Here is a 27,852-nt window from a genome sequence, read left to right as displayed (position 1 = left end):
GTGTGAGCCGCCCCTCCTGCTGCTCTCTTAACACTAACCTGTGTACACCATCAGCACTTCCTCCTATTGCAGTGTCCCCCTCTCTGAATGATTTATAAATATTTATAAATATAAATGCTGTAAATACCTCATTTAAGAGCTGAGATTGCGATCACATGACCAGCCAGCTCTCTCCTCCTCTCCCCCTCCACTCCTCCAGGCTGACATCAGCAGGGGAATCTCAGCCCCGCCCAATGCATCTCTCAGAGGAGGAAAGGAGAAAGCTGGCCAGTCACGTGATCGCAATCTCAGCTGTGAAATTAGGTATTTGCAGGATTTGTTTTTATAAATCACATACAGAGGAGGATACTACAATAGGAGGCAGTGCTGATGGTGTATACAGGTTAGAGTGGCTTAACAACCACTTTAAAGGTGATAGTGTGCACTTGGGTAAATCCTTTGCTGAGATTTTGAGTTATTTAAATATCTCTGTGATCTGAAAAAGGCTAGGCTAAGTGTCTGCTTCATGCTTTCCATGTGCTGTGGCATAGGTGGACAACTGCGGCCCCCTATGGCATAGGTGGACAACTACAAGTCCCAGCATGCCTCTGCCTCTAAAAGTAACTATCAGTCTTACCATCATTCCTCTGAGAGTCATGCTTGTAACTGTCAGTCTTGCAATGCCTCATGGGACATGTAGTTCCACAACACCTGGAGGGCTGCAGTTTCCCACCCCTGTGCTATGGCATATAAGGTCACCTTAATTTAAGTGACTGTGGAGCAATTCATCCTCAACATTCACAACAGAAGCATTGAGGTTTTTCAGGTTGTTCTCTCAGCAGCTTAGCTGAGCAGGTGGGTCACTGCTGGGAAGAAAGGAGGAGCAGGGAGAGCTGAGCCTCTAAACCAGGGCTGTGACGGCTATGAATGCAGCCCGATACAAAATCTTAAACTTACGTAAAAATTTTGATTTTTTGTTTGTAAAAATGCATTTACATTTAGCGAACACATGCAACTGAAGAAAAATGTGACAGTGCCTCTTTACTGGACTTTTATATAGACATGTCTAGAACGAAAAAATGTGTTTTGTTTTGTTTCGATTCGTTATCTACATAAATTTGTTTAGTTAAATTAGTTTAATCTGTTTAATTCATTTTCGGAATTTGTTTTGTTTATTCATATTCGAAACGATTCAAATTTTTGAATTAGAAATTGGATCGATTTCAAATAGTTTTTGAATTCGAATAGTTTTCCAATTTCCAAAGAAAATAAAATAGAATAGAAAGTAAAGGAATAGAATAGAAAAATAATAGGATGGAAAAGAATATAACAGAAAATAAAATAATAGAATATAATAGAGTAAAACAGAACAAAATAAGATAGAAAATCAAAGAACAGAATAGAATGGAATAGAATAGAATAGGATAGAAAGGAATAGAAAGGAATAGAATAGAATTAAAAAAAAGAATATAATTAAGCAGTCTGATCCGCTTGACGGAGTCCACCCTTCTGATTAAATTCTGCCACTATATAACTTTTTGGATGATCTGTATACCATGGTTACATGATAAACTGCAGAGTTTCTCCAATGCTGAGAGTTCAGGTAGGAGGAGATTTCCACTACAACCTATATACACGCCCACATGTGTGATGTCAATATCATGTGACCTGGCTAGCTCTGAGAACAAGTAAATGTTCTCTCCAGCATATAAGACACAACTGAGCATTTGCAGGTCGGCTACCCTGCCTGTGTAAGTGGCCTTCCCCAGATAGACAGTGCTGGGGTTCCATAGTGAGTATAACAAGCATGCTATGCTGCATATACAGACTGATTTTACTGTTGTGGGTTTAGTAACACTTTAAACAACTTTAGTGCTTCTGTTATATTAAAAATTTCTTCACAATGTGTGCAGCTAAAAGGTCAGTGGGGATTTTTTATGATTTTTTACTGTTAGTTAAAAATATGGAAATACTTGACTGTCTATGGCCTCTCCATAATTTTACTTTGAAGGGTGAGGAGACATCCAAACAAAGTTTTCCAAAAGGTTCCTGTCATAGTCATGGGACAAGTATGATCATGCTACCAACTTTTTTTTACTCCTTTTCACTTGAAAAGTATTATTTTAAAACAAACTTGTACTGAAGGAATACGTAGGCATCTATTACTGACTTTTCCCCCTAAAAATTCTGGTTGTTTGTCTATCATCCTGGTCTGATGGCTTCCTTTTTGTGTCACTAACCTTACAGAGTATTCAAATCTGGTCTGACTCTCCTCTGATTTCACTTGCTGCATGCTTGTCCTGTGCAATATTGTCTTGAACTCACAGACAGTAAAGTAACTAACATTTACAGGTGTAGGTCAGCAATGGCAGCCTACATATACCTCTCCATTATACTTGTAGAACGTTAGTTGTATTGCATTGAAAGCCCCCAGAGTCTCCTTTTACTTACCTGAACCCGGTCTTTCCAGCGACGGGGATGAGCACAGCAGCTCAAGCTGGTGACTCAGGTCCTGATTGGATAGATTGATAGCAGCGCAGCCATTGGCTCCCGCTGCTGTCAATCAATTCCAATGACGCGGGAGCCGGGGATGGGGCTGAGTTCTGCAGAAGTGCCCAAGGGAGAGCGGCTCTCCAACGGGGCACTAGAGAAGGGGGAGGAGCCAGGAGCATCGCTGAGGGACCCCAGATGAGGAGGATCGGGGCCACTTTGTGCAAAACCAACTGCACAGAGGAGGTAAGTATGACTTTTTTTTTTTTTTTAACAAACCTTTACATATCCTTTAACTTTTGAGATGTGAAAAATGTTTTAAATCTTTTACCCTAAATGAACTGTTCTTTGTTTCACTTAACAGGATGCTGATGAATTAACGGATGCAGATTTTTCAGCTTCTAATTCAAACTCTATTTTTGCCAATGCTAGTGTAAGTATAAATTAGAGAAAATGAAAGGTTCTAATTTTGAACAACAGTGATCAGAAATATAGGAGCTATAAAAAAAATCTATAGTCTTATTTTTGACATCCCATACATCTCTGCAACGCATGCACATTTCTCTGTGTTATATTCCTTTAAAACCCCTGCAAGTACAAATACCTGTTGATTTGTCAGAAATGCACTCTACTGTTCCACCCTCAAAAAAGTTTTTTTTGAAAGTCAGCAGCTACAAATACTGTAGCTGCTGAGGTTTAATAAGGACACTTACCTGTCCAGGGAGCCCCCATTGTCGCCCCCCCCCCAGGCTAAATCGGCTCGAGTGCAGGTGCCGCCATTGCAACTAAGGGAAACCGGCAGTGGAACCTTCAGGCTTCACAGCTGTTTTCCCTGTTGTGCATGCGCAAGTCGCGCAGCATTTCTGAATGCCCCATCATCTTCTGGGACACACACAGTAGTCCCAGATAAGAAAGTCAGAGAGTCAGTTCACAGCCACACACATATTGTCAGGGCATGCACACCCAGTTAAGCTCCATTCACACTTGTACAACAAAGTTGCACTAACTTTGGAGTTCAACTTTTATGCAACTTTGGATGGGTGTGACTTGGATACGACTTTGGCTTTCACCAGTGATAATGGACAACTGTTGCAGGGCTGTTGCATTGTATAACATTCAGGTACAGCTTTCATGCAACTTTTGAGGGTTAACATTGAAGCTCCTTTAAGTTGCATAAAAGTCAGACCGAAGAAGCACATGAACTACTTTAAAGTCGCTGTAACTTTAAGTCGCACATATATGAATGGGTATCATTGGAAAACATGGGGAACGACTTGTCATGCAACTTTGGTGTCCAAAGTTGCATGACAAGTCGCACAAGTGTTAATGGAGCCTTAAACACAAACAGAGCAGATACACAGAGAACACACTAAGTCACAGCTCACAGACAGACCACACACGTTTAGGGCAGTTCACACATGGATGCAGTGGTGGCTGGTGGGTTCTTCTTTGGTGGGGGGGCGGCAAACAGACAACCCCCCTGTGACGTGGCACAGCACCCCCCCCCACCCCCACGGGCGGCTCCAATGTTTGCTGCTCCAGCTTCCTCCGCCGTATGTCTCCTCTTCCGCCAAAGCGCTAGTCATCCAATAGGATCGCCTGAAGCTTTGGCCAATTAGGAAACAGGTCTCAGAGACCTGCCTCCTGATTGGCAGGGAGGAACTTTAGTGTGCGAATAGCAAAAATTTATTCGCTATGGTCATACAGCTGGGTGGCCTCTGAGCGCAATTCTCTGCGCTCCAAGCTCACCCTTTTTTTGAAGCCTATTAGAGCCTCTGGCTCTAATCCGGTGCTTCAAAAAAAACTTCCTGCCGCATAGGAATCCATGGCCCGATGCCCACTGGTATGTAGATCAGGGGGCTGGACGCATGGATAGGGGAGGCGACACCCGTGTGCCCTCTATGGACAGGCCGCCACTGCCTGGACGCCTGTACATTTCCCACACAGCGCTCAGATGCACTGCCTTTGCGATCTGCTGCGGTTGCCAATGTAATGTTAATGGCACCACAAACACAGATCACAAACACAGTGAATCTGCGGGCACCAAATCGCAAGATACTGCAGTACCATGCAATTTGATGCGGCATTCTGAACACTACTTTTTCTGCATTTCAGTGCGATTTGGAGCCCATTCAAATGGATGGGCTGCAAAATTGCACCGCACAGGAACGCGAGGGAATCGCATGGGAACATGGCATGTATTTTGATGTGATTCCAGTCACACACACACAGGGCAGAAGCACAGATAAAGCAAATATAGAGTGGACTTAGTCAGAGAGACAGACATCACATGATGCCTACATAGTGGAATTTCTATTTATGCTCCTAACATAGCACATACATTCTTCATGCTTGTAGAGCACTGATGTGTACATATGGGAGGTTTCTCTATTGTATGTCAGCTAGAAGGTGGTTAGTGTCTAGAGAACTATGGTGGCTTGATGATACACAAAGACAATCCTTGGACAAACTTGCATTATTAATCCTTTGCACATACAGTACATATGGAGCATAAGAAGATTGTTAAGGGTATAGCAACATTTAGTTTTCTTAAATATGAAGGCTCCTCTGGCGAAGTGTATTGAAATGATCCACTTAGGATTTGTCTTTTGCTCCATCGCCCTTAAAGAAATAAAATTCAAATTTTTTTAGAATGACTATTCCTAGAAGCAATACTTTATATACACTATATTACCAAAAGTATTAAGACGCCTGCCTTTACAAGCACATGAACTTTAATGGCATCCCAGTCTTATGCCCCGTACACACGGTCGGATTTTCCGACGGAAAATGTGTGATAGGACCTTGTTGTCGGAAATTCCTACCGTGTGTAGGCTCCATCACACATTTTCCATCGGATTTTCCGACAAACAAAGTTTGAGAGCAGGATATAAAATTTTCTGACAACAAAATCCGTTGTCGGAAATTCCGATCGTGTGTACACAAATCTGACGGACAAAGTGCCACGCATGCTCAGAATAAATAAAGAGATGAAAGCTATTGGCCACTGCCCCGTTTATAGTCCGGACGTACATGTTTTACGTCACCGCGTTCAGAATGATCGGATTTTCCGACAACTTTGTGTGACCATGTGTATGCAAGACAAAATCCTAGGATTTTGTTGTCGGAATATCCGAACAAAGTCCGACCGTGTGTACGGGGCATTACTCTGTAGGGTTCAATATTGAGTTGGCCCACCCTTTGCAGCTATAACAGCTTCAATTATTCTGGGAAGGCTGTCCACAAGGTTTAGGAGTGTTGGACCATTCTTCCAGAAGCGCTTTTGTGAGGTTGGGCACTGATGTTGGATGAGAAGGCCCGGCTCGCAGTCTCCCTTCTAATTAATCCCTAAGGTGTTTTATCAGGTTGAGGTCAGGACTCTGTGCAGGGCAGTCAAGTTCTGCCACCCCAAACTCGCTCATTCACTTGGCAATAGTATTGGGCCACCCCTCCAAATCATTTGGTGGATGGGGATTATGGTGTGGGGTTGCTTTTCAGGAGTTGGGCTTGGCCCCTTAGTTACAGTGAAGGGAACTCTTAAGGCGTCAGCATACCAAGACATTTCGGACAATTTCATGCTCCCAACTTTGTGTAAACAATTTGGGGATGGCCCCTTCCTGTTCCAACATGACTGCGCAATAGTGCACAAAGGTCCATAAAGACATGGATGAACGAGTTTGGGGTGGAGGAACTTGAATGGCCTGCACAGAGTTCTGACCTCAACCGATAGAACACCTTTGGGATAAATTTTAGCGGAGATTGCCAGACAGACCTTTCCATTCAACATCAGTGCCTGACGTCACAAATGCGCTTCTGGAAGAATGGTCAAACATTGGTGGGCCAACTCAATATTGAATCCCTATGGACTAAGACTGGGATGCCATTAAAGTTCATGTGCATTAAAAGGCAGGTGTCCCAATACTTTTGGTAATATAGTGTATAAATCCATGATAGGCTGGTTTATAAGCTGGACATTGAAGCGGGAGTGTACATTATGAGTTCCTGGTTGCTATGATCAGAATCTGCACTCTTCCCTCTAAACGTTTTTTTAAAAAATATTTTTTGATCTTAGCATGGAATTGGCACATTTATGTTCGTTATGCATATCTTTAAATGAACCCCAGAAAACACACCTCCTGATGAATATCTTTCATTTTTTTTGCTGCGCTCTATCTAACCCTCCACATGCTTTTTCCTTAGCTTGCTGATGCTAAATCATCTGCTAAAACTGCACACAGCCCAGAGGAAGAAGAATCCAAAGATGGAATGGAAATGTCTACTAACATTCAGTACTTTGAAGGTGATCTTGAACCATCCCCTATGCCAGACCTCACTGAGGACATCCTACAGAAGTCATTGCAGGAGGCCAACATCACAGAACAGATATTGGCAGAAGAGGCTTACTTGGATGCCAGCATAGAATCTGGCCAACAGTTTCCTAATGTTCCATTTCACGCTCATTCATCAGCATCGTTTACTCAGGCCAACACTGATCCTAGTTACTCAGGCCAAACATTACATCCCGTAGGAGTGACCCATGTGCCTGTAGTTCCACAGCAGTTAGGTGCATCATTTGCAGGAAACACTGTAGGTGTGCAGCATGGTTTTATGCAACATGTTGGAATTATTCCTGGCCAGCAGATGCCAAATAGTGGCCATGGCCGTTCTGGGCAGATCCATGTAATTGGCTCCATTAATAGTCAATCTCCAGTAATGACTATAAATAATCTTGATGGTTCCCAAATTATACTCAAAGGTGGACAACAAGTACCTCACAATGCTAGTGGGGGACTTGTATTACAAAGACAGACACCAAATGGCAATGCCGTCTTTGGAAGTCCAAACACAAGTCCAGCAGGACAACCGGTTCCATTCAGTAGTGGCAATTTTCAAGCATCTTTACCTGTTCATAATATTATTATTCACAGAGGACCAGCACCAAATTCTAACAAAGCTCACATAAATATTCAGCCTAAGCCAGTACAAGTAGGACAGCAGGTACCTTACAGTGTTAGTCATGTACAACATCATCATGGACATCAAGGTATCCCGTTCGTCACAGCAGCCCAAAGTTCCTCAATGAGTCAACAAATGCCAGTAAACCAGCAATGTTCTCGTAAACCATCCAGTCAGCAGCCAGGTGGTGGTAGCATTGTCATTCATTCTCCAGTTGGTCAACAACACTGTCATCCAAGCCAATTTATCATTCCCGCTGGCCTTTCACTAAATAACCATTCAATGCAGCAAATCCAGGCCATTAACCACCAACTCGCACAGACACAGCAATCCCATCTGGGTTCTCAACAGGTTCCTGCTGAACACATGTTGATGAACAGAAACTCAACAGGTATGGTTAGGCCTAGTCAGCAGTATCCAGGGCAAATGTTACATAGTCCAGGTACATCTGTGCAAATTGTTCCTGGACAGTCATTTACAAGTTCTGGAGGTCAAGTCATTTTGAACCATGGACCATCCCAAAGTGTGGGAGGGCAGATGGCCCAGCTGTCTCCTACACTACTGCATTTGTCTCCTGGTCAAAGCACCACCATTCTAGGAAGATCAGGCATCTCTTCTGCGTCATCTAGTTGCTCAAATATGCCATCTGGAAACCGCTTCACCATTGTAAGTTCTGGAGCCGGACTTCAGCGAACTGGAGTAGGATTTCCACGAGGAACGGATAGTTACATAACAGAGCAGGAACAGAACAGAGCACAAACTGCAATGAATGAAACTCATCTTCAGTCCTCCAGTTCTCAAACCAGCAGCAGTTTAAGTCCCAAAACAGCTTCTCAGCAGGCATTTTCCCTTAACCAGGTAAGGCATAGTGAAGCTCTGTTATTATTCTGAGGTGTTTTTAGTTTAAAATATTTTTAAAGTGATCCATAAAAAATATGTTAAATTTCTCTTTGATTGGGGTTCTTTCCCATTGTAAGATGGATTTTACACCTTCCACAGCCCCCAAGCAAAAAACTGTGTTTGTGTTTGAAATGTTTGGATGACTGCAAATACAATGTTTCTCATATGGTATGCTATTTTTCGTGTTCAATATTTTTATTATAGAATTTAAGTATACAACAGGTACAAAGACGTGCATTCATTCATTGACAGACACAGCCTTCTTTATTCAGAACGGAAGGAGTTATATCATCTCCGCAGGAGTAGGACTAGGCAGAAAAAAAAAAACAACCCCTGGCTACACCCATGGGCTGTCCTCCATCAGTATATAACCCCCTCCCTGCTCTAGGTATTCAGTTTCTTTCTGCCTAGTCAGGAGTAAGGACCTAGTTCCCTACTGGGATCTCTAGTCCTGGGATTTTTTTTGTTGTTTGTTATTTTCTCTTTTTCCTGGATTTTTTCCGGGGAGATCTACAATCAACTTCCGGGCTGGGCGACGGGCTGGACGCTTGATCCAGTGGTCACCCCAGTCTGGCCAGCGAGCTTGCGCAGACCACAGCTACGCGCTAGGTCAGCCACAACATAGCCCCACTGGAGAGGGGCTGGCCCTGCGATTTAAATGTCTCGCGAGGTCGCATATGACCGGGTCTCGGCCTGTGTCACAGCGTTCCTCATGGCCGACAGCCCCCCCACTTCGGTGGCGAGGAGGATCTGTCTGGGAGCGTTACCCGCACTTTTTTGCTGGAGAGGTAAGTAAGGGCTCCCCTCCTCTCCTTCCCCAGGGTGGTGTGGGGCACGGGTACTCCCTGGGGTGGTCGGTCCCTCCAGGGTTCTCCTCCACCCCCCTTCCTTCCTTCCCCCCTCCCCCCCCTATCCCAGGTGAGGCCCAGGCTCCCGGCCTAGGGGCTTTGTAGACATGGTCCCCCTTTTCCACCTTTGGGTTGGTACTGGGGGGGGCATTTAGTTGAGCCTGGGAGGTGAGTGGTTGCCAGCTTTGCGGCCTACCGCACTCGCAACCAGCGGCTGAAAATTTAGGGCCTACCTGCTTGGAGGTCCGAAAGTTTAGGCCGCGGCTTTGCGGCCTACCAACCGGGCTGGCCCTTCGGGCGGTCCGGTCCCCCCGCGGGCATGTGCTTGCAGCGGGCGAAGATTTAGCCCGCGGCTTTTGCGGCCTACTGGGCCACGGCTTCTGTGGCCTCCTGGATCGGCGCCCCTGTGAGGGGCCCCGATCTGTGCCCCTGTGAGGGGCCCTGGTCTGTGCCCCAGTGCGGGGCCCCGGTTTGTGCCCCCTGTGTGGGGCCCCAGAATGTGCCCTCGGTGAGGGGTCCTGGTATTTGACCCCTGTGATGGCCCCCGGTATTTGCCCCCCTAGAGGGGCCCCGGTTTTCGCCCCCTGTGAGGGGCTCCGGTTTTTGCCCCCTGTGAGGGGCCCTGGTTTGCGCCCCCCGTAAGTGGCCCCGGTTTGCGCCCCTGTGAGGGTACCCGGTTTGCGCCCCTGTGAGGGTCCCCGGTTTGCGCCCCTGTGAGGGTACCCGGTTTGCGCCCCTGTGAGGGTCCCCGGTATGCGCCCTCTGTGAGGGGCCCTGGTTTTTGCCCCCTGTGAGGGGCCCCCAGTCTGCGCCCCCTGTTAGGGGCCCCGGTATTTGCCCCCTGTGAGGGGCCCTGGTTTTTGCCCCCTGTGAGGGGCCCCCGGTCTGCGCCCCCTGTGAGGGGCCCCCGGTCTGCGCCCCCTGTGAGGAGCCCCCGGTCTGCGCCCCCTGTGAGGGGCCCCCGGTCTGCGCCCCCTGTGAGGGGCCCCGGTCTGCGCCCCCTGTTAGGGGCTCTGTTTTGTGCCCCCTGTGAAGGGGCCTTGGTCTGTGCCCCCTGTGAGGGGCCTCGGTGGTGCCCCCTGTGCGAAGCCTCGGTTGACATCGCATATGTGGACCTCGGACGGGGGGTTCCAGTTGGTGGCCCCCTTCCCCTGTATTTTTTGGGGTAGCGCTTAGGCATATAGCCTAGTATATGGCACCCCTGCCCTCCCCTCCCCCTCTGTCTCCTATCTGGCTCTGAGGACGTGGCCCACCTTGCGGGGTGGTGGCCAGACTCCCTATCTTGTCAGGGAGTGAGGATGACTGTAGTCGGGCAGGAAAAATCGCTGGTTATCTCACTTATTACATCTGTGCAGGAATCCTTCAAGATGGGGGATGCAGCGGTGGCTGCGGCGGAGAGCCGATACCTCATAAGCCGTCTTGCGTGGTGAAAGCGTCCCTTTTTCCTCTTATCTTGACAAAATTGTCCTTGAAGATTGGGAGGGTCTAGAGTGCATTTGTGTTTCTAAAAATAAATAAATAAATAAACCGCTTGCTGTGAGGTACCCATTTGGGAATTTCCTCTGCCTTTGCTGCATTGGCGGACCTATTGGTCTAGGCACTGCAATATGTCAGCTACGCCTCTTGGCCGTAATTCCCCTGGTTGCTGAGCTTCTAAGGTCTCCTCAGTGGTGCTTAGACAGGTATTTTGGGGCTACCCTGGCGGGAACAGTTTAAGGCCCTGACCGGCCTTGTGTGGGTACAGAAGGTCAGGATAGACTAATGCTTGTTTACGCATTCGGTTATGTGCCTGACTCCAGCACTTCCTCCATTTTGCTGTGGGTGCGGCGCATAGTCTGGCCACCACTCCTCGGGTATTTGCGAGATGTTGGCCCGGATTGGGCGTGGTTGCATTAGTGGGGGTTTGCGGTCCTCGCTGACCTGGACGATCTTCTTCTGCCACTCCTCGACTACCCCGAGGGGCAATGTAGTTTCTATACAGACCTTGACTGATTTCAGTAGGCATCTATACTATCTAAAGTCTGCTTGGGCCCTTCCAGAACGTCGGATTATCTAAGCCCGAGCTTCAGGTCTGGCCAGCGTGTTTTCTCTTCTTGGACAAACTCCAGAAGTTGCATGCTGCGTTTTTTATTTTTCTGTCCGGCAGGTAGGCCCTCTGCGGACCTGCGTGTGGGTGTTGGGTCAGAGAGTTTCTACCTTTTTGAAACGATTCCATTTGCGCAGTTCCATACGAGCTCCCTTCAGGGAGATCCTGGCATGAGGCAAATGCCCGAGGTCTCGGGACAATCGGATTCGGCTGAGTTAGGAAACCAGGGTTCCCTGGTCTGGTGGCTCGCTCTCCGGTTCATCGGCGGGATAAATACTTTTTCCTCTTGTATTAAACAGGGTGACTACCAATGCCAGTCGCTCTAGGTAGGATGTCCTGGGACTGAGATCTGCTCAGGGTCATTGTACGCTAGTGGAATCCGGACTACCAGGTAATATCCTGAAACTTCGAGGTGATCAGGCTAAGTCTGGATCATGGATGGACGGTTCTAATTGGACAAGGCAACCACAATGGCTTATGCCCTTCACCAGGGCGGGTCAAATAGGCTGTGGCGGCTGTTGCCAGTATTTCCCAGGTGGGCAGAACATTTCATCCGACCCTTTTCCGGTGTATGCATTCCAGGAGTTTCTTCGGGTCTGTTCCCACTGGGATACTCATGAGGTAGTTCTCTTGGTGTCCTGGTTCAACTGGACGGTACCAAGGTTTCTGGTAAGGTCATGGGTTGCTTTGGCAGCTCTGGTGGCCCATGGTGCCAGTGTCGTTTCCCTTTGCCTTTCCAGCTTCTGTTGTGACTTTTACACAGGGGGCATGATATACACGGCTGTGGGGGTTCCAGTCATTCTATTATCCCCGGATGGGTCCAGTCGTTCTGGGTAAGCCGACTGGGTGCGCCTGATCACCGGCGTTCCTTGTCGACTGCCTCTCAGGAAGGATCTATGGTCCCAGGGCCGTTCTTCTATCCTGGCTTAGAGTCATCATTTTTTACGGCCTGGCTGTGTTGAGACAGGTGCGGCAGTTCTGACACTGTTGATGGCTAGGAAGTCCATCTTTTAAGGAGGTTTTAACCCCCGGATGTGGAGAGTGCATATATCCTGGTGTGAATCACCGGGCATTCATCCTTGTTCTTTCTAGGTGGCTCCAATTCCGACCCCCATTTACAGGGGGTTAAGTAGGAATGCGCATCAAGTACCATCGAGGGCCAGGTGTCAGCCTGGGTGGTCATCTTCAGCATCCCCTGGTCTCGCGATCCCTGGTGCGTACCTTTATTCAAGGGGTTAGACATCTGTTTCCACTGGTGCCGTTTTCTTCTACCGCCTGGAATCTGAACTTGGTGTTTTCGGTTCTCCAGGAGCCGCTTTCTCTCTCCCTCTCTCAAAATTTCGGGAGATTTCACCATTTTCGGTGTCGAAAATGGTGGCGTTATCTTCTCGTTCACCTTACCCAGGTTTAGGCGGTGCTTCGCCCTTTTTCTATAGTTCCGTCTCTGGGTTTTCATTTGAACAAGAACATTGTGTTTCCTTTCTTGTGTCCCTGGCAACATGTCCCAAGGGATTTGCCTCATCTGCCCGGGATGTGGTTTGGGGGATTCGGTTGTATTTGCCAGCAACTGAGTCTTTTGGAGGTCAGGCTCTCTGTACTCACGGACAGGCCAAGAAATGGGCTGTCTGCTTCTTCTGCGACCTTCTTCTGGATCAGACAGATGATGACTCTGGGCTATTCTGTCAGAAATTGGGTTCCTGCTTTCCCTGTTACGGTGCATTCTTCTCGGACGCCTAGTGCGTCTTGGGCCTTCTGTCTTCAGGCGTTCGTGGTGCGTTTTTTACAAGTTTCTATAAAATGGATGGTTTGGCATATGCAGATGCATTTTTTGACCACAAGTTTTTTGCAGGCTGCTGTTAAGAGGGTCTAATCCCTCTTGAAGTGGTATCGTTCAGGTTGGGTTTCAACTTGTCCTGTGTGAAGCTCCTGTTACCTGGTTGGCTTTTGTGTTAGCCTTGGGATTTTAATAAAGAAGGCTGTGTCTGTCAATGAACAAATGAGAAAATAGGATTTTTTTTACTTACCGTAAAATCCGTTTCTCTGAGTTCATTGACAGACACAGCACCCATTCCTCTATGGAGTTTTTTGATACTTCTATTACTGCTTGCTACTAAACTGAATACGTAGGGCAGGGAGGGAGTTATATACTGATAAAGGACAGCCCATGGGCGTAGCCAGGGTTTTTTTTTTTTGTTCTGCCTAGTCCCATTCCTGCGGAGATGATATAACCCTACCGTTCTGAATAAAGAAGGCTACAGTATGTCTGTCAATGAACTCAGAGAAACTGATTTTACGGTAAGTAAAAAATCCTATTATTATAGAATTTAAGTGTACAACAGGTACAAAGACATGCATACAGAAGCCAAAAATACATGTAGACTGGAAAGTCTTGCCTACAACTGTGGTCATTAAGCCTAACATCAGCCTGTTCTGCAAAGGTAAGCAAATTGGAGGTGGAACCCTTTTTCAAAATAACATGGTGCCACAGCACCCTGAATTTTGGTGCATGTGAATACGTACATTTCAGCAGATGCGTGAGGGTATCATTAACAATTAATGGCACTGCCGTGTATCCGCTAAAGGGCAGCATGTTTCTGTGGTGTCAGGAAAGCGATTTTGCATGCGTTCCCAACACACACAAATGTGAACGCAGCCTAAATGTCTCAGTTACATTGATGGTCAGTGTAAATCTTCTCATTACATTGAGGCTTAGTGTACAATCCTTTCATTCACACTAGTGGCCAGTGTAAAGGTCCCCCTTACATTGGTGGTCAGTTTAAATCCCTCCTTACATTGGTGGTTACTGTGAATGCTCCTATTACATTGGTGGCCATTGTAGAAATCCCCCTTTATTGGTTGTTGATGTAAAATTCCCCATTACATTGGTTGCAAGTGTAAATTCTTCATTACATTGGTGATCAGTGTACATTTCCCTTTACATTGGTGGTAAGCGCAGAATTTCCCTTACACTGGTGGTCAGTGTAAATCCCCCTTTATATTGGTGGTCAGTGTAAATCCCCCCTAACATTGGTGGTCATTGGAGGTGATGTGCAGGCAGTGAGGAGATAATGTGCTATAACCTTTACCAACCAATCAGTGACCAGTAAGGATGTGCACTAACCTCTTCCAACCATCATTGAGTGGTAAGGATATGCAGTAACTTCTAGTAACCAATCAGTGAGCAGTAATAATGTGCAGTAACCTCTATCAACCAATTAGTGAGTGGTAAGGATGTCTAGTAACCTCTAGCAACCAATGATTGAGCAGTATTGATGTACAGTAACCTCTAGCAACCAATCAACAAGCAGAAGTCATGTGCTGTAACCTCTAGCAAATAATCAGTGAGCCATAATGTGTGTTGTGACGTCTAGCAGCCAGTCAGTGAGCGGTAATGATACACTGTAACTTTTGGCAACAAATCGCAATCGCTGCCTGATCTGATTCAGTTAACAAATTTTGAGTCTAGCTGCTATTTATTGTATGTCTCAGAGCATGTGGAGAGTGAAATTGCATAGGGGGAGGGGGCCCAAGAGAATGTTTGCCCAGGGTCCAATCAATATTAAAGACAGCCCTGGACCAGAGAAAGATCCAGCAATAGGGAACAGTAAAGTAAGTTTGGTAGGGGAGGAAGAACTAGGGTGGTAAAAGGGGTCTGACCAGGGATAACTCGCAGCAACAGGGCCACAAAGAGATGTGAAAGGAGGCATGTCTATTAAAGTTCCAGAAGGCGACGGTCAAAGTCTGCAGGCAGGAAACAAGTGACCCACGGATCCCAAACCTTTTTACATTTTGTACCCTGTAGTTTGGCCATTAGTTTCTCATTGATCAGTATCAACTGCAATCAAGATAGGTATTTAGATATCTGTGCCCTTTGCTCTGCTTGATAGTATCCTGAAAAGTTTGGAATGCCTAAGCCCCCATTGAGTCTGGTCTGGAATATAATACGCGTGGATATTCTCAGTCTATGATTGAACCATATCAAGTGCATAACCTAGTTTTGGATAATACAAAAGATATGTGGAGGAAGTTAGATTGGTAGCACCCAATGCAAGTACTGTAGCTTAGGTAGGACCTCATTTTTTCTGCAGCAATGCTGCCCAGCCATGACATGGTGTATGTTGACCAGGTATATAGAAGGAGTTGGAGCTTATGTTGGAGGTTATGGTTGTTAGCAGCATAGAGCTTGGAGAAGGAATCCGATAAAATTGTATTTTTACTGTAGGTCATGCCACAAAATTAGATTACAAAAGCAGGTGGCATTGTGGGTACCATCTGTAATTGTCCTCTTCTGTCCTGATAAAAATCTGGCATTGGTGGGAAGAGGAACACTTATCTGTTTATGAAAATGTTTCTTTTTTTTGTCCTTGGAAACTTCCAGTAAACATTGGCAATCATGTTTTAGCCCTGATTCACATTGCCGCGACTTGTCATGCGACAAGTTTAAAGACGCACCCCATTAACGGCAATGGAACTGTTTTAGTTGGTGTGTCTCAAGTCGCTCCAACTTAGGAAAAGGTTCCTGCACTACTTTGGTGCAACTTCAACATGACTTGCATTGACTTCTGTTAAGGAAGTCGTATGCAAGCCGCGATGAAGTCACACAGACATGTCAGATTCAAAGTCCTATGACTTTGAAGCCGTGGCAGTTTGAACAATCTTTTACTGTAATCTTTTGCAATGTTACACAATCGCTTGTTATTTACTGGCAGGTTTATGAGCAGAAATTTGAGGTGAATTAAATTTGCATTTGTAATTTAAATGGCAAGAAATAGATAAATATAAAGAGATCGAACATGCATGTTTTCCATGTTTTTTTTTTTTTCTCTTGCAGACTGCAAAAATACTCTCCAATCCCCTCTCTCCAGTTTCATCACTGAAAAACCAGGAGAGACAATCTCACGCACACATTGCTTCACTGACAGGTACCTTTATATGTACATGGTAATATCTTGATGGATAGATAGCAGAGGGTAAGAGGACTGTTCACATTAAAAGTGGAAGCTGGGCAGATATAAAATACACACATTAATACAACTTTGTATTTATGAATGAATCATTAAATGCATTTTTTTTAAATGCAACTAGCAATAGTACTTGAATTTTAAAGTGGTTCTCCACTCTGAGGAAAAAAATAAATAAAAGTCAGCAACTTCAACTCCTGTAGCTGCTGACTTTTAATAACAGGACACTTACCTTTTATCTAACAGGGGCTAGATAAAATCACTGTATTCCTTAATAATGGCAAAACTTTTTTTTTTAGTTTTGGATAGAGTGGAGAGGGATTAGAACACCTGTTAGATTTAGAGAGACTCACCCTCTCTATCTGTCCTGTTTACCATTATCATTGAAAGTGAAAGTAAAAGAAAATCCTAAATTTTGGGTTGTCCAAAAAAAAAAAAAATAGAGGGGAAATCTTCTACTGGGGACACACTGGGTTCCCCAAGAGATTCCTTTAATGTGCGGGGATTTCCTCTAACTCTCCTCTCACTTCCTGTTTGGCTAAAGGGCAGGAAAGGAAGGTAAATCTCCCCAAATGGAACACAAATAGCAAAAATAAACCTTACAAGGGTTTTAACCCTCCCTTACTCTACCCAAAATGCTTATAGTTCTAATTTAAAGCTAAACTATGGCCACTTTAATATATATATATATATATATATATATATATATATATATATATATATATATATATATCTGAGCTCCAAGTCCTATGATCTTTTGCGATGGATAGCAGCATCCACATCACATCATCTTGATATGAATGATGGTCTTGTGTCAGACATTTGTGAACACAGCTAAGAACTGCACAGACCCCAAGATTTGAGGCAGCATTATAGCCCAGGAAGTGGATGCTGACTTTGGATGATACCTGGACAAAGATGGCGACGTCCCTATAGAAAAAAAAACAGATGATGACATTGTCAGGAGGAGTACTGTGATCTCGGTGAGAGGTAACAAATACCTGGGAGAGTTACACTGGCACATTACTTAGCATGCATGCACTTAACTTAAAGTAACATATCTGATTATTTTAAAAGTATCCTTTGAAAGTAGTGCCAAGGTTATGATTACTGCCTTGTTTTTAAAGGTGCATCCTACACGGCTATCATGCTCACCCTTTCCTAACTTCTTTGGCTGTCAAGACAAGTAATATGCATGTTTATTACTGGTCAGTGACTCACTAAATAGTAAAGAACTAACAGCCCTCGAGCATGCGCCTATGCACGAAGTTCCTATATTTCTTTCCTGCATGTTTCTTTTTAGAACTAGAATTTCAGGGTGGGGAGAGGAAATCTCCACCATTGTTGAAGCCACAGATATAGACATATATTACATATATATATATATATTACATTCACTTATACATGAATGTAGCACACAGCACACCATCTTTGCATAGGAGGTTTGTTTAATATTGTAGATCTACATTATGTATACCTGTAATACTCTAGTGCGGACACAAGCAGCAATAAAAAAACATTAAAATAAATAGGTATTTTATTTGCTGTCCTGTTTGGGGAATTTCTCTTTTTGACAATATTACCTTCTCAGCCTCACCCTGTGCAGAGATTTTCCAGCTCGGTGGACAACAATATAGGTGGCAGCAGAGTTATGCCCCGTACACACGGTCGGATTTTCCGACAGAAAATGTGTGATAGGTGATAGTTGTCGGAAATTCCGACAGTGTGTAGGCTCCATCACACATTTTCCATCGGATTTTCCGACACACAAAGTTTGAGAGCTTGCTATAAAATTTTCCGACAACAAAATCCGTTGTCGGAATTTCCGATCGTGTGTACACAAATCCGACGCACAAAGTGCCACGCATGCTCAGAATAAATAAAGAGATGAAAGCTATTGGCTACTGCCCCGTTTAGAGTCCCGACATACGTGTTTCACGTCACCGCGTTCAGAATGATCGGATTTTCCTACAATTTTGTGTGACCGTGTGTATGCAAGACAAGTTTGAGCCAACATCTGTCGGAAAAAATCCTAGGATTTTGTTGTCGGAAATTCCGATCAATGTCCGACCGTAGGTACGGGGCATTGGAGTGGACATTACTGGGTAGAAGCCAACATATGTTTTAACAGAAACATGCACTGATCACAGCATCTGCTGTTGCATTTAAAAGAAATGTCTGTATCATTCGCTGCCACGCCCAGTCAAGAATGTAACAGAGATTTCAATATAGCAGCTTTCTACAAAGATGCATTAAGTACTTTCATTTCTGGTTAGAGAATTTAGAGAATTAGCTAAACAGATTTAAAATCTAATTGTTATGTCATAAGACATAAGATTTCAATCTGACTTTTTTCACCACTGACTTGAGAATTTTGGAGGAATGGGGGTGGCACTAATGCAACATGATTTCCCCATTCTCCACACTCAGTTTGGAATTCATCAAACCCATTATTGTCCCACTCCTCAATAAATGCATCTGTTAAATATAATGGCTGTTTTACTGAACTAGGGCAAGTGAGCTTAAAGTGGAGGTAAACCCGATTCATGAAATTTGAGCTGGGCACATATATGTGCAGTGTTTTCTTATCTCTCTTCAAAGCACTGTTTCCCGTAGCTGTCTCCTGCTTTGTTCTTCTGTTATCAGCCTGATAACTCCTGACATGTGCTTTCTCGCATATAATAAAAGCAGATGGAGTTTTGTGTTTGAGAGGATGCTATATATAGATTAGCAGAGCCTTGGATGATTCAACCAACAGAGCTGAAAGTCTCTACCTATGAGGAGAGGGGGTGTGTGCCTTTCCTCCAATCAGCTGTCTTGGCTGTATGCCCAGGGTTCACTGCAGTGTTGAACAGGAAGAGAGAATCTCTTAACACTATTTGCACTTTCTAAACAGTATATCAAGCTTCAGACAGCAGATATACATGTAAAACTTATGTATGGAGATTTGTTTCATCCCCGTGTATCATCTGAGGCTGTTCACTTCACCGGGTATATGTGAGGGTTTACATCCAATTTAAGCACTTACCTGTGTCTACACCCCTATTTGTTTCCCCCCAAGAGGTTCACCCCTGCCCAGTAACTAGAACATTTAGCATGAGAGTGTTTAGAATAATCGCATAATGTTAAATTCATTCATTGTAGCTGTTGGTATTTTTAATAATTACTACCTCTGCAGTGTTCACAGTATACAGCTTGTGCTTTACTCTATGGAGATGGAAATGTAATAAATGGCACCAAAGCTGCAAATGTTTCTCTACTGATTGCAGAGCAATGGCAGCATGAATGCAAAAAGGAAAAATGATTTCTGCACGCCTTCAAAACATTCAACAGGACTGTGAACTAGCCTGACATGTTATAAAAACACTTTAAATATGTGAATGATTTACAGTTTTTTTTTTTTTGCAGATCCTAACTCTGGAAGTAAACAAATACAACATCATTTATCACAGCTACAGAATGCTAAGGTAAGATTTGATTTAGTGCATGTGAACTTTTTTGTATGTTTTTTAATATATTTTCCAAATATGTAAAGTAAACCTGTGACTAACCTGGGCAATGCGGATTGAAAGGATGCATCAACAGACATAACCATCAATGAAAACTGCACATTTTAGTAATCAGTCAATCCAGACAAAGTTATATGGGAAACTTTTCTTGTAAAAATTGGATTTAGCCCCTTCTCCTGAACTTTCCTGTTATGCCCCGTACACACGGTCGGACTTTGTTCGGACATTCCGACAACAAAATCCTAGGATTTTTTCCGACGGATGTTGGCTCAAACTTGTCTTGCATACACACGGTCACACAAAGTTGTCGGAAAATCCGATCATTCTAAACGCGGTGACGTAAAACACGTACGTCGGGACTATAAATGGGCCAATAGCTTTCATCTCTTTATTTATTCTGAGCATGCGTGGCACTTTGTCCGTCGAATTTGTGTACACACGATCAGAATTTCCGACAACGGATTTTGTTGTCGGAAAATTTTATATCCTGCTCTCAAACTTTGTGTGTCGGAAAATCCGATGGAAAATGTCAGATGGAGCCCACACATGGTCAGAATTTCCGACAACACGCTCCGATCGGACATTTTCCATCGGAAAATCCGACCGTGTGTACGGGGCATTAGTCTTTCAATGTAATGTGTGGCCTGATAGACCAAAAGGGAGGCTCAGGAGCTCGAAGAAGCTGTAAATGAAAATGTTTTAATTTTTTTCCCCAATTTTTATCAGATCTCTATTCCATTCAACCCTTACGCATGCTTGTTGGGCATATTAGATGACCTCCAGTTATCAGCCTTTACTGGAGAAGCAGTGGCTAGAGCCCTTTTTCAAGCCCGGGGAGTTATTTTACAGCATCACCCAATCCCCCTTCCCATAAAGAATGGTTACAGTGTTTGGGAAAAACTCTCAGGTTGGAGAAGTACATATACCAACATAGGGGATGTCCCCATAAATATGATAACGTTTGGGGCTTGTGGTTGGACACCCCGAGCCTGAGCCCGCTTGATATAGTCTTGTATAGGAACCTGATAGGTTAATGTATACCCCTTTGGTTATTGGTTTTAGCTGAGTGGCTGGATCACTAAGGAAGTTACTTAATAATGCATAATGCCTTTCATTCACTGTGATGATGGTATGGTTTATGATCAACTTAGTGGTGTTTGCTATCATATGCCCAGTTTGTATCATTGACTGATTTTGACCCTGTATATGGAGCGTTTGGATTTTGCTATAGGTGTTGATCTGTTCTGGAGTTGCTATATCTTTCTTCCTTATTTTCGATAAAACTTTTCTTGATTAAAAAAAAAGGAGTATAAAGGAAAGGGGGGGAAAAAAAACACAATATGCTGTGAATGTGATTAACAAATATCATAAGATTATGTGTGTTCATAGATAAACCAGAGACCATCCCCATCTATACTGTTTTGTTATGTTCCTGAGGCTAATCCTGATGTTAAAACAATAGATCAAGGACAATTAGATTAGAGATTGGTGCTTTTCAGTACTGCAGGTTGGTGATGTAATTTGCAATAAAAAAAAGTGTAAAATGTTATATTTTTCTCTGTTATTAGGTTGAAGGGCATAACAGAGGATTGAAGAGGATGTCCACCAAACAACTCACAAAAGAAACTCTGTAGGTTTACACATAATGGGGTTGAGGCATTTATGAATTTGAGAGCAGTGAGATAGATTTGAGACTCGAGTCAGATTTCTAATAGTTAGGCAGATTTTTTCATAAAACCCCCCTTGGCTGATCTAAATTGGCACTGCACCTGAATAAAACCTACCCCTGATGTTGCGCATCTGTTTTGAGTGAAAATCTGTCTCATCTTCAGTGGTAAACCTGATGCAGATCTATGGAAATCTGTTGCAGTTGGCTGCCCAGGATAGCAGGTGCATCGGTTGTAAATACACATAAAAACAAGCAGTCCGATTTGCTGTACATTTGTTGCTAATTTGCGTAATAAATTTCCATTTGTATGTTCTGTGGGCTTCAAACTTCTAAACCTAACAAGTGTTCTTCATTCCTCTAGAATTCATCAGCAGCTGCAAAGAGACCAAGAACATGTTCTGGCTCCCAATAAGAGCCCATTCCAGTCGCTGGGTGATGCTGTCCAGAGGCTTCTCCCATACCATGTGTTTCAGGGATCACTGCCCACCAATGACGAAATGCAGAAAGGTGAAACAGCATAATATATAGGAAGGCTTTCTGATAGATGCTGGAAAATTGATGGCTGTAAATAGCAAATTCTTTCACAGAAAGTTTTGTTTTGCTGAAACTGCACTGGGCTTCCGTGTCCTGGCCAGTTTATATATAAGAAACGGTTAGCTCCTAAATAAAGGTGCTTTTTCCCTAACATTTCATTACAGGAATATGTATTCTTTTCATCATTAATTGCCTAAAAAACATTTTATTGTTTCATTCCAGTGGACAATGAATTTGAAGCTATGGCCACGCATCTCCTAAAAAAGACCCAGGCAATGCTAAACAAATACCGTTTGCTGCTTATGGAAGATGCAAAGGTATGTAAACTTATTACAGATACAGCTGCTACCAGATCACTTCGTACTATACAAGCAGAATACCTGGATATGAGACCTCCAATGGAACAGCCAATCTCTAACCTGGACTTTCATACCAGGTCTTTATTAGCTTTACTTGAAACAATAACATTTCATTGCAAGTGACCACCCCAATACTAACACTCAGCCTTGGAGTCAGAGTGAAAGCTTGCATCTAAAATCTCTCAAACAGGCATGTCGGGCTATCAGCTTCTGAAAATCAGTGTTGGGTTCCTTTTATTTAAATCACTCTGTATTAAACAGAAGAACCCCTCTAGGCTCCGCAGATAGTCAATTAAAATAACCTCTGCCTCACTGAAATAAAGAGTATGTAAACTCAACATTTCATATTCCTGATATGTGGCTGCTGTTACATGTACTTGTATGAGAAAGTCTCCTATTCTCTTTGGATTGTTTCCTTTGTGTCAAATCCTTGGTGTTCCTGTCAGTCCCTCTGCTTTTCTATTAACAACTGACCACACTAAGCAGGAGACCACAATGTGGTCAGTTCTCTAGCTGTACCGAAAGCTGTGCTCTCCTTCAATGATCAAACTTGTCCTGACACCCCACCCTGCACAGCCATTCACTGGGAAAATCAGTTTGCTGTTGATTCTCCTCCCCCAGCTTATATGCAGCTGAGAACAGAGGTTATGTGATCACTTATATAAAACAAAAAAAAAGGGGGAATAAAGTTATTTAGAATGTTTTTTTTCCTATCTATACACAAATGAATGGGTTGTTTTACAAGGTGATCGTTTACAATCACTTAAATTATTCCATTGGGATCCAGACAGTAATTGGCATAGCAGAAACATTACTTGACCAAATAAGCGAATGCCCAAGTGCTCATTGCTTTGGGACAGATCAACTCATTGGGTTGATATTAGAATAAGCATGCTGCCTTACTTTAGCTTCACTAATTATATAGTAATGTGAAGATCATTTTTGTTTCTACTTTAGCGCATCACTCCTTCTGCAGAAATGGTGATGCTGGACAGAATGTTTAACCAGGAAGAGAGAGCCGCTCTTACGCGTGAGAAACGAACGGCACTGGTTGATCCTGGTGAGTGTTAAAAATTGGTATTTCAATGTTATTCACTAACAGCACACTGGGGTTGATTTACTAAAAGTGGAGAGTGCAAAATCTGGTGCAGCTGTGCATGGTAGCCAATCAGTTTCTAACTTCAGCTTGTTCAATTAAAGCTTTGACAATAAAACCTGGAAGTTGATTGGCTACCATGCACAGCTGCACCAAATTTTACACTCTCCACTCCTAACCTCCCTGGCAGTTTTCCCGAGTGTGGCTTGGGGTTAAATTTCAGTACCATTAGTGGTAACCCCGAGCCACAGGATTGCAATTCAGGATCCTGGTGCAAGTTACGTACCTTGTCCCCAGGGTCCTGCGATGTCCCCCCACTGTGTCTGCAGGCTCTGTCCTCCGCCCTGATGTCCTGTGTGCTGGGCTCCGTTCCTTGCGAGCTTTGCGACGCATGGGGGCGGTGCCTGGCGGCAAATTCAAAAAATAGAAAATTCATAACACATACAGTACACTGTAATCTTGCAGATTACATTACTGTATGAAATTATTTCACATCCCTTTGTCCCTAGTGCTTTGTCCAGTGCCCTGCATGCAATTTTATATTATATATACTGTTCTTTCTGCCTGGAAACTTGAGATTGTCCATAGCAACCAAAAAGTGTCCCTTTACATCAAAAGTGGTTTTAAACCAGGTAGAAAACAGCGATAGTAAATTAGAACACTTGCAAAATTGAGCGATAGTGAATCATGGGGAAATTCATTTTATTATTATATTATTATTTTTTATAATTATTTATATTTATTTATTATATTATAATTTATGATTTTGTGTTTCAAACTTTATACCCAGGATATCTACTAGACTCTTGTTTTGACAGATTTAAGTGTGTTATTGCTAAGAATTACAGGCCTACAATATAAAACGCCAAATTTCTATGCAAAACAATGTACCACTTTGAGAAGCATAAATCTAAGGCCCCTTTCACACGGGCACCGTCAGTTTAGCCACGTTAAAAACGTATCAGTAATTATCCGTTGCTTCATCCGTCTTCATCCGTCATCCGTTCCGTTAATCTCCGTTTTCATCCGTCTTCCGTTCCGTTAATATCCATTTTCATCCATTAATGTACACGTTTACATCCGTTTTTTCATCCATTTTTGTATCTGTTTTCATCCGTTTACAGCAGTTTCTTTGCATTTAAAGAAATTACCCAGAAAGCCTTGCTCCACCCATCCTACATTGCCATGCGTGAACAATTTGCAGACTACTTTCTATCTCCATCAGGAGAAGTTTCATGGCAGTATATATATATATATATATACTATATATATATATATATATATATATATATATATATATATATATATATATTGCAGTGCAAATTTAAATTTATTAATTCATTAATTTGGGTATTTCATTGTGTTTTGATAGCATAAAAAGACACAAAAGCACATGATATGTTCAAAACAGTTTTAGTTTTATTATTCTGCATAACCCTTTTAAAATAAAGGTTTTTTCACTTTGTTTTTTTATTTGTCAAAGTATGAACTTTGAATTATTTCTTCAAGACGGATCTTAACTGATCGGACGTTGACGGACATTGTCAGTTAACGTCAGTTAATATCCGTTTTGATGGATCTGGACGTAGCTTTGTACGTTAAAAAAAACGGATAAAAACGGAAGCGGAGGTTAACTGATGGTAACGGATGGTCATCCGTTTGCCCATAGGAATGCATTGTCGTCCGTTGACGGATGAAAGAAAAACGGATAGATGGTCCGTCCGTGTGAAAGGGGCCTTACATAATCATACCGCCAGGAAGGTTATGAAATCAACCCCACTGTGACCTCCTCTGCTGAAAGACCTCAGCACCAAGATCTTGGTGCTGTTAGATGTTGGTGCAGGTTTGATAGCTTCTGGTTCCAAAAATTTAGGCACGGGGTAAAGTAAGTATGCCACTGCAGGGGGTGATGTAGTGTTAGGGATTAGAATAGGGATTAGGTTAGTTTACAACCAGGGGTTTGGGAGTTCAAGTTAATGAAGTTAAATTAGAGAGAAATAATTTACTAATTAATAAAATGAATTACTACCATGTGAAAATTAGGAATATTTTCTATCACTATGGTTAAATATAACATGAATTACATAGTATTAAATAAATGGGTATAAATTATTGCATTACATTATCATTATGATTACATGATTAGTCATTGTATGTATCAAATTTGATGATTATTATTATATTAAATTAATTACAAACCACAGTAAATAAAATAAGTATATAATATTGTATTTTATTCATATTCTTCTTATTAACTGCTTATACTAACATATTGCTATCCTTATATAAAGTGAATCATGTATTAAAATGGGTATATATTATTATATTTTATTCTTATTTTTCTTATTGTATATACTAAATAAGGGGTAATTATTAGGGTTTAGAGGGTTAAGACATATGCAAATCAGGAGTTTTGACTTCACTGGCAATATATTTGTCCATGGCAGCAAACCAGAAAGTAATGAAATCAGAAACTTCCAAACACTCAGCCCCTTCATATTTCTCTCACTTTCTCTTATTTTCCTTAAAATGTATTTCCACTTCTGCAGTCAAATTTTATAGAAACCCACTATTTGTTTGTTTTGTGTTCCCATTCACATGGCAATTTAAAAATATTATTTACCTATTTATTTACCTTTTAGATGTTATCTGTCCCAATAGAAAAGGCTGGGGACAGGCTGAGTTCAATTCTCAATAACATACGATGCAGAAGGCCAGCAAGTAGGTGTTATGCCAATTTGGCTGCAAAGGTGGAAACACACTTTAAAGTGGATGTAAACCCACTCCCATCTTTTTTAAAGTACTGCCATAGGGGTGATCTATAAGGATATACATACCTCCTGCATGTATCCTTACCTTTCAAATGTCTGCCCTTTAGCTGTTTGGAGCCCCCAAAAACGCCGGATTCAGTGGGCGGGTCCGTTGTACGGCGCTCTGTGTCAGGATGGAGAGCGGAGGAAAGGACGGAAACGCTATACATGTTATTTTAGGGGGGGGGGGGGTTGTGGAGTGCTGCTGGACACAGCTATATATAACAGGCGCTGACCTGTTCTCCCCCCATCAGACCAGTGGAGTGTCTGCAGCCAGGGCTGAGATTATTTGGAACAGCCAATCCTGGCAGAGCAGCAGAAGAAAGGAGTGGGAGGGAATTAAAAAATAATGCATGTCTCTTACTTAGGCTAGTGCATGAGATATGTAAATCACCTGTCACTCACAGCAAGGGGGAGGATTTGAAAACGTTTTTCTCAGTTTGTCAAGAATTATCTCACTGAACAATAAAAGAGGATTGCTGAGAGATGGATTAACTCTGTGTGGCAAGACTGGGCTCAAATGATAGGAAATCTTATACTCTACAATATGACATAAAAAAAAAATTGGGGTTTACATCCACTTTAAGGGCTAGGTACAAAAAAAAAATCTATTTATCTTGTCAGGAGTTCAGAGCTGTCTTGTGTCCTATGCTCACTTACTGTGTTACCTTAAGGAGTCCTCTCATTTCTTATTTTTCATCACAGAACAATTAGTCACTATGCTCTGGAGATGAAAGAAATTAAGGGATTGATTAGTTTAAAAGAAAAGTACTTACCTTTTTTTGGATGCAGCATCTGTCCGATGCTAGATCTGTCCCCCACTGCTTCTTATGCCCTGTACACACGATCAGGCATTGATCGGACATTCCGACAACAAAATCCATCGGATTTTTTCAGACGGATTTTGGGCCAAACTTGTCTTGCATACACACGGTCACACAAAGTTGTCAGAAAATCCGATCGTTCTGAACGCGGTGACATAAAACACGGGACTATAAACGGGGCAGTAGCCAATAGCTTTCGTCTCTTCATTTATTCTGAGCATGCGTGGCACTTTGTGCGTCGGATTTGTGTACACACGATCGGAATTTAAATGATCGGATTTTGTTGTCGGAAAATTTTATATTCTGCCCTCAAACTTTGTGTGTGGGAAATTCCGACGGAAAAAGTCAGATGGAGCCCACACACGATCAGAATTTCCGACAACACAATCCGATCGCACTTTTTCCATCGGAAAATCCGACCAGGGCATAAGAATGTGCATGTGTACAGGGCATAAGACCAGACCAGATCAAACACCTTCGGTGAGCAGAGAGCCAGGGATGGTCAGTCACTTTGCTTTGCCCCACCAGCACTCACGGAAACGATGGGCTGCGGAGGGGAGGGAGCGGCTGGCTCAGTCTCCCAGGGGCTCGCTGTGAGGCTGAGCCAGCTGCCGGCCCAGGCATCTAGATCAATCCCATCTGTAAAGTCAGGATCAATCCAGAGCATGGACCAGCTCAGTGATGTCAGCCGACAGCAGATTTTGCAGAAGTAACTGCACTGCTGTGATCCATAGGAGATCCTTTCTCCTTTACTTCTCCTTTAATGCCTAACTCCAGGTTTACTCTTAGGCCCCTTTCACACAAGGCGGACTCCGTTTCTACGGAGCCCGC

General features: G+C 43.2%; 1 protein-coding gene across 1 annotated transcript in view; it reads left to right on the top strand.

Annotated features, from left to right (window-relative positions):
• BICRAL (BICRA like chromatin remodeling complex associated protein) overlaps positions 1 to 27,852 on the top strand; it is a 121,810-nt gene that overhangs the window by 71,838 nt on the left and 22,120 nt on the right. Inside the window, exons 5-12 of the mRNA XM_073628439.1 lie at positions 2,834 to 2,902; positions 6,670 to 8,283; positions 16,091 to 16,181; positions 19,629 to 19,687; positions 21,298 to 21,359; positions 21,760 to 21,905; positions 22,155 to 22,249; positions 23,249 to 23,351. Of these exons, the coding sequence (XP_073484540.1) occupies positions 2,834 to 2,902; positions 6,670 to 8,283; positions 16,091 to 16,181; positions 19,629 to 19,687; positions 21,298 to 21,359; positions 21,760 to 21,905; positions 22,155 to 22,249; positions 23,249 to 23,351 (2,239 nt within the window). The remainder of the gene's footprint in view (positions 1 to 2,833; positions 2,903 to 6,669; positions 8,284 to 16,090; positions 16,182 to 19,628; positions 19,688 to 21,297; positions 21,360 to 21,759; positions 21,906 to 22,154; positions 22,250 to 23,248; positions 23,352 to 27,852) is intronic.

This window comes from Aquarana catesbeiana, linkage group LG04 (genome assembly GCF_042186555.1).
Source record: "Aquarana catesbeiana isolate 2022-GZ linkage group LG04, ASM4218655v1, whole genome shotgun sequence".
Classification (NCBI taxonomy): Eukaryota; Metazoa; Chordata; class Amphibia; order Anura; family Ranidae; genus Aquarana; species Aquarana catesbeiana.
Note: the sequence above shows the minus strand (reverse complement) of the source record. Positions and strands in the feature narration are given on the sequence as shown.